The following is a 12,176-nucleotide window of genomic DNA, read 5'->3' on the forward strand; positions in this document are numbered from 1 at the left end:
TTTCTTATGGTGTCAGTAAACTTCTTCCAAGTTGTTTTTTCGCGAGGCATGATCGTAACTCAAATGGTTATATTCCTGTCGCTGATGGTGTAATGGTGGATGCAACTACGTTCGTTTAGTGGAGAATGACATTATCAGCGCTGGGAGGTGATTATTTCGTCATTTTCAAGATTTGTCGCCTTAGTCTCTTCTCATACATTCGTAGTTCTACTACTCCCTCCGTTCCTAAATATAAGTATTTCAGAGATTTCAATATAAACTATATATGGATGCATATAGACGTAGTTTAGAGTATAGATTGTTGGCCCAGTCCCGACATCGAGTATTTTTCGGCAACGGTGATACGACCGACGACGAACAACGATGACAGACGAAGCTCGCTAACGAACTCGACGAATTACTTTTACGCCGAGACACACCATAGTATAAAGCTAGCCTTCAATCCTTGATGCGATGCTCCTCCAAAGCTAGCTCAATCTATCCTGATCGATTAGCAAACACACGTACACAGCAGCCGGAACTCAAACATACGTATGCACAGAGATCGCTGATTGATGGCCAGAGGAACGTGTCGTTCCTCGTATATTTCTTTATGGACACGACTAACGTCCTAACGTACGGAATTTAAGAGATATCCGATAGATCCTTCTTATTTCCTTCCCGTGACCTTCCATGCATGCGTGTATTTTTTATGTGTTTTTTAACCAATCCTTGTTTAATTAGAACATAATTACATGCATGCATGAAAAAATAAAATTGATGATGTCAGCAGATTTTTTTTCAAGACTTAAAATTCAAAATGTTTTGTAACTCAAACCATCAGCCGGATTGAAAAATTGTCTTCACATAAAAGATTCGTCACGACGAGACCTTCGAAACTAGATCTCATGTTGGTATGTTCCGACAACTTTTTTTTCCGATAAAATGTTACCACGCATGTGCTACGCAAGTTATCACGACTACGACACATAGTTACCAAGCTGTTTTTCATAAGAAAAACCGGGCATAAAAAGATGGTCTTCCAACTTTTCTTCTCATGTGTATATGCACTAGATGACAAAACTATGATGTCATCCTAGATTCTCCCCATTTCGAAACTTCAAAATGTTTTGGAGCTCAAACCGTGGCTTTGATCGAAAAACTGTTTTCACATAAAAGATTCGTCAGGACGAGATCTTAGAAACCAGATCCCATGTTGGTATGTTCCAATGATTTTTTCAGATAAAAAATTACCACACATGTGCTACACAAGTTATCATGCTAGTTGAGCGTGTTGTTTACATAGATATTACCGAGGCATAAAAACTGGTTTCTTTGACCTTCTCCCCACATGCACATGCACGCGCCCTTGAGAATGGAAAATGCTAAAATGCTAATGTCATGAAGGATTCCATCAAAAATTTAAAAAATTAAAATATTTTGTAACTCAAACAGCCGCTTTGATACAAAAACCATTTTCACATAAAAAAATCATTGTCATAAGGCCTTTGAAACTAAATCTCAAGTTGGTGTGTTTTGACAACTTCTTTCGGTCAAAAGGTCATCAGGCCTAGATTAACTAAGTTATTAACTCTGTTGTGTGTATATTACCATGCTATTCACACACAAATTACGGAAGGGTGTTTTTCAACAAGTCCCTCCCCCTCCCAGTCAAAAGTTATCACACCTGAATTAAGTAAGTTATCAACTTAGTTGTGCGTATATTTTCAACAACTTTTTTCATTGGTCAAAAAATATCGTCGTGTTTGTACATAAGTTATCAGGTCCGGGAGCCAGTGTTACCATGTTATTTACAGAGTATGTTTTTCAATAACTTTTTTCCACGAGTCAAAAGTTATCGTGGTGTTTGTACATAAGTTATCAGGTCCGGGAGCCTGTGTTACCATATTATTTATAGAGTATGTTTTCAATAACTTTTTTTCACAGGTCATAAGTTATCGTGGTGTTTGTACCTGAGTTATCAGGTCCGGAAGCGTATATTATCACACTTTTACACAGAAGTTATCGGTGCTATGTTTTCATCAACTTTTTTCCACGGGTCAAAGTTATTGTGGTGTTTGTATCTAAGTTATCAGGTCCAGAAGCCTATATTATCATGTTATTTACACAAAAAGCTATTGGTTGTATGTTTTTAATATCTTTTTCTCCGGGTCAAAATTATCGTGGTGTTTGTACCTGAGTTATCAGGTCCGAGGGCGTATATTACCATGCTATTACTTAGAAGTTATCAGCGGTATGTTTTAATTTCAACAACTTTTTTCCACGGGTCAAAGTTATCATGGTGTTTGTACCTAAATTATCAGGTTAGGGGCGTATCTTACCATGCTATTACTTCGAAGTTATCGGCGATATGTTTTCAACAACTTTTTCTCACGGGTCAAAATTATCGTAGTATTTGCATCTAAATTATCGGGTCTGGGAGCCTATATTATCATGCTATTTACACAATAGTTGCCGAGGAATGTTTTCAATGATTTTTTTTTGTAAACCAAATAGTGGGTAAGTCGGTCTACAATAATCATGTAGCATATACAACTTGGTAACTATAAAAATAACCATGTTGATAACTACAACCCGATAACTACATAATTGTTATGTTGGAACTACATATAGTCTTCCCTCCTATGATGACCCCTCTCTCACCAAATTACTACGAAGATTTGCTTGGATTCTACCATGACACGACGTGTCACCTTCCCTTTGCCAACATCTTCCACCTGTCCAAGGGCATCTCATGTAAAATCATCTTTGATCCCACCACCAATGTAGTTCTGGCATCATCGGAGTGCTCGCGGGGATGCCTACTTCCATCAAGAAGTGAACCACAAATGATTCATGAGTGGAAGAAAAGTCGAAAATGCATTCTCTATAGAAATACAACAAAATCCGACTATTACCAATTCCTAACAGAAAAAAAATCAAATGATGGGCCGCACCATAACAGTGGCCTACTAGCGGTAATCAGATATCTACAGGATTAGCCCACTTCTAAACAAAACATCCAGTTGGCTGAGATGGTCACCAGGTATATTGAAAGTCAATAGCGAGGTTGCAGGTGTGGGGTTCATACGCCACGGGAGAGAGGTTACGGGCTAACTTGTCTCCTCCTCATTAATCTCTCCTCCCTTGAATTTCGTTGAGGGTCCCACCACTAACCAACCACATATTTACACTTCCATCTGTAGCTCCTACCATGCCAAAACAGTCCGTAAGTGTAGCATTTCCCTTTTGCTCCGTATGGAGTTCATATTGAAATCTCTAGAAAGACTTATATTTAAAAACGGAGGGAGTACTAATTATTTGAAAATTCTTTTTGCAATTCTCGTTCATAAGAGTGGTTGTATTTTTCTTTTTGAAAAAAAGGTTCTTTGTTAATGCAAAATATACTATCAAGTGAATGCAAAAACACATTATGCACACCCCAACATCTCTACAATTAGGGCGCACACATACTAATAAGTCACAAGCAAAATTATAACAGACTAGAACTAGACCTACAATGAAGAGGGTGTGGGCCTCTCCGAAGATTACGTCCATATGGTGTATAAACCTCCTTGGTCTGGCTCCAAACCGGAACACATCATGATAAACAACGGTCGACATCCGGTCGTTGGAGAAATGACTAAAAGCAAAACCAATGTGTATACTGGTAAATAATCCATAGGCAAGAGAATTTTTTGGCATTAAAACCAAATTATTTCTGCATAGCCATAGCAACCAAATAAAGGATAACACTCTAACCCTAATCAACAAGCAAAACTTATACGAAACTCCATTCAACCAATGGCCAAACATGCTGGCAACATTACACGGTGACCCTAAGTTGGATGCGACTTGGATAACTGACTTTATATCGCAAAATATAATGCAAGAAGAGATGTTTAATAGTCTCTTCATGACGAAAACAACACTATTTTACTACCTTTCTAGCTGCGACGAGCAAGCTTGTCCAAGGATCATACCTCGGCAAAGGTATCACATGTTCTTTTTATTATTTTAGTGGTATCTTTGACTTCCTTTTGTTATTTTTTATGGTAATACATGTCAGATTCATAAAATAAAGATTAAGGTATAAACCACAAAGGTATCAAATGAAGCATTGAGCGACCGCATCGACCTACTCGATACCGTCTTGCAACAATTCGAGGTACGTACAAGAGACTACCTCGACCACAAGCTCTCCCCACAAATGGACGAGATCGATGCAAGGATGTCTACTCAAATGGAGGAACTTCGTAACTTGTTGGTCAACCATTCTTCTAAATCTTCGTCATATTCAAGACAACACCATTCAAGCCACCATTCATCGTACACCTCTTAGGAAGCAAGTCCTCCACGAGCTCCTCCGCATCGTCGTCAAGATCATCAAGCTCAACGCAACCCATTTCATGGCAACGGTTTACAAGACCACCTACGAGAACATGAAGGACTACATCGCCAAGCTAATGATCCTCCGGTCCAAGAGCAAGCTCCAATACGCCAAGATCAACAAGAACATCAAGATGGACATGCCCCTCGACAAGAACAACATCATCACGAGGAATAAGCCCTTGAAGCCCAACCAGCTCTACACGAACAAACACAAGTCATCAATGAGCGCAACCGCCAAGTACGTCTACAAGAAGAGGCCCTCTGTCAAGAGCGACAAGAAGAAACCACACACCTTGAGGAGCGCCAAGAGATGAGGAACCGTGCAAGAATACCACGCCCTCAACATCAAGTTAATCAAGCGGAGCACGAGGAACAAGCAGTTCAAGATCCTCCTCCATGGCCAGAGCTTCATCACCATCGACCCGCACGCATCAACGAGCAACACTACGGCAAGCGCAAGTTCACCATGCCCAAGTTCTCCGGAAGCAATGATCCCGAAGAGTACCTTTCATGGGCATTGAAAGTTGACAAGATCTTCCATTTGCACAACTATGAAGAAGAAAATAAGATTGCCATAGCATCGCTTGAGTTCCAAAACTATGTCCTCATTTGGTTGGAGCAAGTCATTGAGCGGCGAGAAGAAAAAGGTGACCCACCCATCACAACATGAATCAAATGAAGGATGTCATGCACGCGCGCTTTGTGCCTACACACTATAGTCGCGACCTCTTCAAGAAATTTCAACTCCTCAAGCAAGGCACTAAGTCAGTTGAAGATTACTACAAGGAAATGGAGATTGCAATGATACGAGCCAATGTCACGGAAGATGAGAAGCAAACCATGACATGTTTCTTGAATGGCATCAACCATCCTATCAAGAAGATCGCTGACTTCCAACCTTACTCCAACCTACTCGAGCTAGTGCATCAAGCTATCAAGGCGGAGCGACAAGTGCAAGATGGCTACAAGTATGCCAAGTACTCTTCCAAGCCATATGGTTCATACACGCAAGCTTCAACGACTACGGCGCCTTCTACCTCAATCAAGCCTTCTACAAGCAACGGCGATAAGTCAAGTTTCAAGAAAACTTTGACATCTTCAAGTTGTCCTCCTACTACAAACAACTTCAAGCCGAGAGCTTCATCATCCACAACTCCACCGGATGTGATCGTCAAGACAAGTTCCATCAAATGCTTCACATGTCAAGGCTGAGGGCACAAGACATTTGAGTGCCCCACTCGGCGCACCAACGATGATGGCACCTATGGCTCGATGAGTGAGGAAGAAATGGAAGCGCTTGAGTACGTGCCCATGCACCGGCGGGTGAATGAAGATGAAGATGATCAAGTCTTTTGTGACAATGATTTGAGCCCCGCTCTTGTTGTCTCCAAGGTCTTGACACTTCAACATCAACAACACGAAGATCAACAGTGCCACATCTTCCACACCAAGGCGGGCATCAGTGGAAGATCCGTGAAGGTCATCATCGACGGAGGAAGTTGCCACAACTTGGAAAGTGAAGAACTATGCTCCATGCTACAATTGGTCAAGATGAAGCATCCTCGTCCCTACAAGGTCCAATGTCTTAGCAACTCTGGCACCATTCAAGTGGAGCACACTGTTCAAGTCTTCTTCAAGATTGGCGCATACGAAGACACCTTGGAGTATGATGTGGTTCCCATTTCTGTTTGCCATCTCCTACTTGGACGACCTTGGCAATTCGACCGCGATGTCATCCACAATGGGCGAACCAATCACTATAGCTTCAAGATGAAGGGAAAGGAGTACGTGCTACTACCTATGTCACCAAGCCAAGTGATCGCCGACAAGCAAGCAACCGCCCATTGTGGATATAATAGTGAGAGAGTGAGCCACCATAAAGAGAGTGAGTGCCACAAGCCAAAATTGAGTGCCTCCATGATGAGCGACAAGAAAAACTTAGTGCTATTCGCCACCAAAAGAGAGATGAGAGAAGTGTGTGAGAACCCATCTAGTGTTATACACTATGTCCTATTGTGTAGGGATTAAGCAGCAAGGACTAACACCTCTCACCATCTACCTTTAGTGTTGTCTTCAAGGACGTCTTCCCCGATGAGCTACCTCTGGGACTACCTCCACTACGAAGCATCGAACACCGGATCGACCTCATTCCTGAGGCACCGTTACCAAACAAGGCACCCTACCGCATGAACCCCAAAGAAACCAAGGAAATACAAAGGCAAGTACAACACCTCATTGACAACGGGCATGTACGTGAAAACTTAAGTCCTTGTGCCGTTCTGGTCATTCTTGTGCCTAAGAAAGATGGTAGTTTTTGCATGTGTTCCGAGTGCCGTCCCATCAATGCTATTACTGTTCTATATAGTCATCCCATTCCATGCCTTGATGATATGTTAGAAGAGCTTAGCGGAGCAACAATTTTCTCTAAAATTTATCTTAAAAGTGGCTACCACCAAATCCGCATTCAAGAAGGTGATGAATGGAAAACCGTTTTCAAAACCAAGTTTGTCTTGTATGAATGGTTGGTCATGCCTATGGGCTTATCCGAAGCACCCTGCACTTTTATGCGTGTGATGCATTATGTTCTTCGCCCCTACATTGGGGTATTTGTTGTGGTATACTTTGATGATATACTTGTGTTTAGCGAGCCTCTAGAAGATCATGTCACCCATCTTAGAACCGTCTTGCAAACTCTTACAAACGAGCGCCTTTATGCTAATACGGAGAAATGCACATTTGGTGTTTACAAGCTTGTTTTCTTGGGTTTTGTTGTGTCCTCTAAGGGTGTTCATGTAGATGAATCTAAAATTGATGCTATTAAAACTTGGCCACAACCAACCAACTTGCAACAAGTGGCTTTGCCGGTTTCTATCGTAGATTCACTAAGGACTTTAGCACTATTGGATCACCTTTGCATGCCTTGAGTAAGAAGAATGCACCATTTGTTTGGGGACCATACCAAGATACCGCGTTTAATGAGCTGAAGAATTTGCTGAAACATGCTTCATTGCTTGCCTTGCTAAATTTGGACAAAACTTTTGAAGTTCATTGCGATGCTAGTGGCAATGGTATAAGAGGTGTGTTAATGCAAGAGAAGCGCCCCATAGATTACTTTAGTGAGAAACTCTTCAGAGCGCAATTTAACTATCCCATTTATGGAAAAGAATTATATGCTTTTGTAAGAGTCTTGCATGTGTGGGAACATTATCTTTGCCCTCATGAATTTGTCATCCATACGGATCATGAAACACTTAAATACCTTAAGGGTCAAATGAAATTGAATAAGCGACATGCCAAATGGAGTGAGTTTATTGAGTCATTTTCTTATGTTATCAAATACATCAAAGGTAAGGAAAATGTTGTGGCGGACGCTCTTTCCTGCAAATGCATGCTTGTAGCTCAACTTGAATTGAATGTAATTGGCTTTGAGCACATTAAAGACTTGTATGCGCATGACCCTACTTTTGCTATTCCTTATGCCAAATGCTTGACGCATACATCTTGGGAACGCTATTACATCAAGAATGATTATCTAATGAGAGCTAACAAACTTTGTATTCCCGAGTCTTCTCTTCATTTGTTACTTTTGCAAGAGGCTCATGGAGGAGGACTTATGGGACACTATGAACGCGGCAAGACATTCTCTACACTCTTCAAGAACTACTATTGGCCCAAGATGTTCTACGACGTCTCCCGCTACACCATCCGATGCTCTACATGTACAAAGCTAAGTCTAAAGCTCAATCCCATGGTCTCTATATGCCACTTCCTATTCCATATCACCCATGGGAAGATATTAGTATGGACTTTGTGCTTGATTTGCCTAGAACTCAAAATGACGAGGATTCCGTGTTTGTTATTGTGGACTGTTTCTCTAAGATGGCACACTTTATCCCATGCAACCAGATAGACGATGCTTCACATGTTGCCAATCTCTTTTGTAGGGAAATCTTGCATGTACATGGAGTTCCCAAGACCATCGTGTCGGACTGCGACCTCAAGTTCCTAAGCTACTTTTCAAAGACGCTTTGCGCCAAGCTCAGAAATCAAGCTCTTATTCTCTTCGGCATACCATCCACAAACCGACGGGCAATCAGAGGTCATGAACCGGACGCTATCTACTCTCCTACGCGTGTTGATCAAGAAGAACATCAAGGAGTGGGAGGAGTGCTTACCCATCACCGAGTATGCCTACAATCGCGCAAGACATTCGACTATCGGCAAGTCCCCATTCAAAGTCGTCTATGCTTCAACCCTTTGTCCCTATTGGACATTCTACCTCTACCACTACAAAAGCGCATCAACATGGACGCGAGCGCTAAAGCAAGCTATCTCAAGAAGGTGCATGAAGATACAAGACAAGCAATCGAGTGCCAAGTACAATGCCTCGCGATCAAGATCAACATCAACAAGCACCCCATGATATTCAACACCGGAGATCTTGTGTGGCTACACCTTCGCAAGGAACGCTTCTCCAACCAACGCAAGTCCAAGCTACTAGCCCGAGTCGACGGACCCTTTAAGGTGACCGAGTGATACAACAACAATGCATACAAGATCGACATGCCACTCGACAAGTACAACGTGAGCGATATCTTCAACGTCAAGGATCTCTCTCCCTACCATGGTGATGAGGTTTTCGATCTGAGGTCGGATTTTCCCAAGGGGGAGATGATGCGGAGCACCCCAAGGTCATCCCCATGGACCTACCATCGTCTCACCTAGTGCCAAGTGGATCTATGACACGTGCACATGCAAGAACTCTCGAAATCGAGGTGACATCTCTCCTCTCGCAATTCCTCTTTGAAACACATGAAACATGGCTACTACCTCAAACGGAGAAACTTTGCATACTCAGGCACCAAGCAACTAGCCATGGAGAAGCTAAGGAGCAAGCGCAATCGAAAGAGAGAAGCAATCGCGGAGACGGAGAAGAAAGAGGACAAGGAGAGAAGAAAGACAGAGAAGCAAAGGAAAGAAGAAAGACGGAAAAAAAGAGAGCCTGCCACGAAGAAGAGCACCCTTCAATACTTTTTCCGACAAAAAGCATCAAGCTAGCTGGCCGGCCAAAATAAACAAGCACTTGAATTTCCTCTAGCACAGAAAAGTCAATATTGTCAGTGCACTATTTTTTTGACAGGTCATTTCAGTGCACTATATCTTCGTATGACGACAAATGGACATTTCCCGGTTGCAATCAAAACCCAAATGCTGTCTGAATCCAAAGATGCTTCTCTTGATCTCTTCACCATAAAATTGCAGAGATTGATGCAGATGATGAACTGACCAGTCTATGCAAAGTCTCAAGCAAAGCTATATCTCGAGATGGCAGCGGAGCCGCTCTCCAATGGCGCCACTCACCTGTCGGTGCCTGGACACTACATTCTCCCGGTGCACAAGAGGCCGTCTTCTTCCGTGAAGGGCAAGGGGGCACCGCCTGTGGTTGATCTCGGCGGAGACGACGACGGCAGGATTGCCGAGGAGATCGTCCGTGCAGGGTGGGAGTTCGGTTTCTTCCAGGTGGTCAACCACGGCCATGGTAGCCGGAAACGGGGAATGGTACGCCGTCCCTCGATCCCGATTCATTGACCCGGAATCGGATTCCGGAACGAGGTCGGATTTGGTACGATTCGATGAAGATTCGGCGTCCCCACAGCCTGCTCCTCGATTCAGGTTCCAGGATCCAGCAGCCAAAACGCGAGGCATAATTTACTCACGCCGTCGTTTCTTTTCTCAAGGACTCCTCGTTCTTCCTCGAGTCCATTAATTGCAAGGGATCCATTAACAGCAAGAAATGCTGACCGTCAGGGAGTCGTCGTTCTTCAGGAACTGCGTTCCTCGACCCATGGTATCGTACCGGGTTCATCATAACCAAACGGATTGGATCGCGTCCCCGCTATAAAAAATTCGTTCGAGAGATGTATACCCTCGTTGTACCCTATTTTTTTCAGCCACCGACTCTCGTCCCTCGTTCCCGTTCCTCGTTCCCACCGTACCGGAAACATGGCAACTATGACCACGGCGTGCCGGAGGCGGTGATGGGCGCCATGATGCGCGCTGCGGAGGAGTTCTTTGCACTTACAGCGGATGAGAAGATGGCGTACTACTGGAACGACCGAAAGAAGCTCCCGCGGTTCCACACGAGCCTCCGGAACGGCACCGGAGAGGAGGTCCTGTACTGGCGGGACTGCCTCAAGCTCGGCTGCCACCCTCCGGAGTGGTCGGACAAGCCGCACGGGCTCGGGGCGGCGCTGGAGCCGTACACGGCCGCCGTGAGGGCAGCGGCGCGGCGCGTTCTGCGCCTCGCCGCTGTCGGGCTTGGGCTCGAGGAGGAACACTTCGAGGGGTCGCTCAGTGGCGGTGGGATGATGAACGTGAACCACTACCCGCCGTGCCCGGACCTGAGCCTCACCCTTGGCGCCGGGCCGCACCGCGACCCCGGCCTCGTCACCGTGCTCATGGAGAACGTCGGCGGCGGCTTACAGATACTTCTCCATGGCGACGGTGACGCTGCCGGGGGCGGGATGATGTGGGTGGACGTCGACGCCGCGCCGGGGGCGCTGGTCCTCAACTTTGGGCATCAGATGCAGGTGGTGAGCAACGGGCGCCTACGCAGTGCCGAGCACCGCGTGGTCACCAGCGCGCGCGCCGGCCGGACCTCGCTGGCCACGTTCGTGTGGCCCGAGCCGGGGTGCACTGTCGCGCCGGCGCAGGAGCTGGTGCTGGCCGCAGGCGAGGGGCCTCTATACAAGCCCCACTCCTACGGCGAATTTCTCGGTGTGTACCTTGCCGAGGGTGGGGTCAAGGAATCCGCCATGGCGCATCTCAAGCACTGACACCTGTCAGCTTAATTTCCTGCACATGCATTTCTTCTTCCAGCAAATTTGAGTAAAGGGTTTTCTTATGGCGTCAGTAAAGTTCTTCCAAGTTGTTTTTTCGCGAGAAATGATCGTAACTCAAATGGTTATATTCCTGTCGCTGATGGTGTAATGGTGGATGCAAGTATGTTCGTTTAGTGGAGAATACTGGTAATGGTTATATTCCTGTCGCTTATGTAGAAACCAAATTTTAGGAATATAACCAAATTTGAGCTTGTAACTCAAATGGTTATATTCCTGCCAGCTTATGTAGAAACCAAATTTTAGGATTCTGTTTAGTTTCGTAACTCAAATATCTCGAGCTGTTGACTCTTTGTCTTGGCCATTTCTTTTTGGGGTGTTACGGGCCAAAGGATTCTCTGAGAGGTGGTTATCTTGGCTAGCGACTCTCCTGTCCTTGGCAAGCTTGCGAGTGGTAGTTAATGAATGCGCTAGGGATAAGTTTACGTATGCGTGCGGTCTATGGTAGGGAGGCTCCCTCTCGCCGTTGCTGTTTGTGATTGCAATGGACATATTAACGGCGATTGTGATGAAGGCTCAAGGGTCCAGATTTTGAGCAGCATGAATAGTTGCGACCCCTTACAAATATTGTCGCGTTGTTATGTTATCAAGCCTTCGTTATCAGACATTTACTTCGTCAAAGAGATGATCCAAATCTTTGGCACTGCTTCAGGCTTGAAGGTGAATTACAACAAGTCCTCGGCCATCCTGATCAGGGCAGAGGAAGAAGATGAGATCCTTTTCCAGAATGCATTGCCTTGGAGGATTGGTCAGTTCCACGCAAATATTGTTGGGGAACATTGCAGGGAAAACAAAAAATTTCTACGCACACGCAAGACCTATCCATGGAGATGCATTGCTACGAGAGGGGAGAGTGTGTCTACGTACCCTCGTAGACCGTAAAGTGGAAGCGTTTATTAATGTGGT

At 44.7% G+C, this 12,176-nt stretch overlaps 1 protein-coding gene across 1 annotated transcript; it reads left to right on the plus strand.

Moving 5' to 3' along the window:
• The first annotated feature begins 9,696 nt into the window (after positions 1 to 9,696).
• LOC119321277 (2'-deoxymugineic-acid 2'-dioxygenase-like) lies at positions 9,697 to 11,284 on the plus strand. The gene is made up of 2 exons (XM_037595035.1): positions 9,697 to 9,898; positions 10,387 to 11,284. The coding sequence occupies exons 1-2, from the start codon at positions 9,697 to 9,699 to the stop codon at positions 11,205 to 11,207; spliced, it is 1,023 nt and encodes a 340-aa protein (XP_037450932.1). The 3' UTR covers positions 11,208 to 11,284.
• The last annotated feature ends 892 nt before the right edge of the window (positions 11,285 to 12,176 follow it).

Source organism: Triticum dicoccoides, chromosome 6B, assembly GCF_002162155.2.
Source record: "Triticum dicoccoides isolate Atlit2015 ecotype Zavitan chromosome 6B, WEW_v2.0, whole genome shotgun sequence".
Lineage (NCBI taxonomy): Eukaryota > Viridiplantae > Streptophyta > Magnoliopsida > Poales > Poaceae > Triticum > Triticum dicoccoides.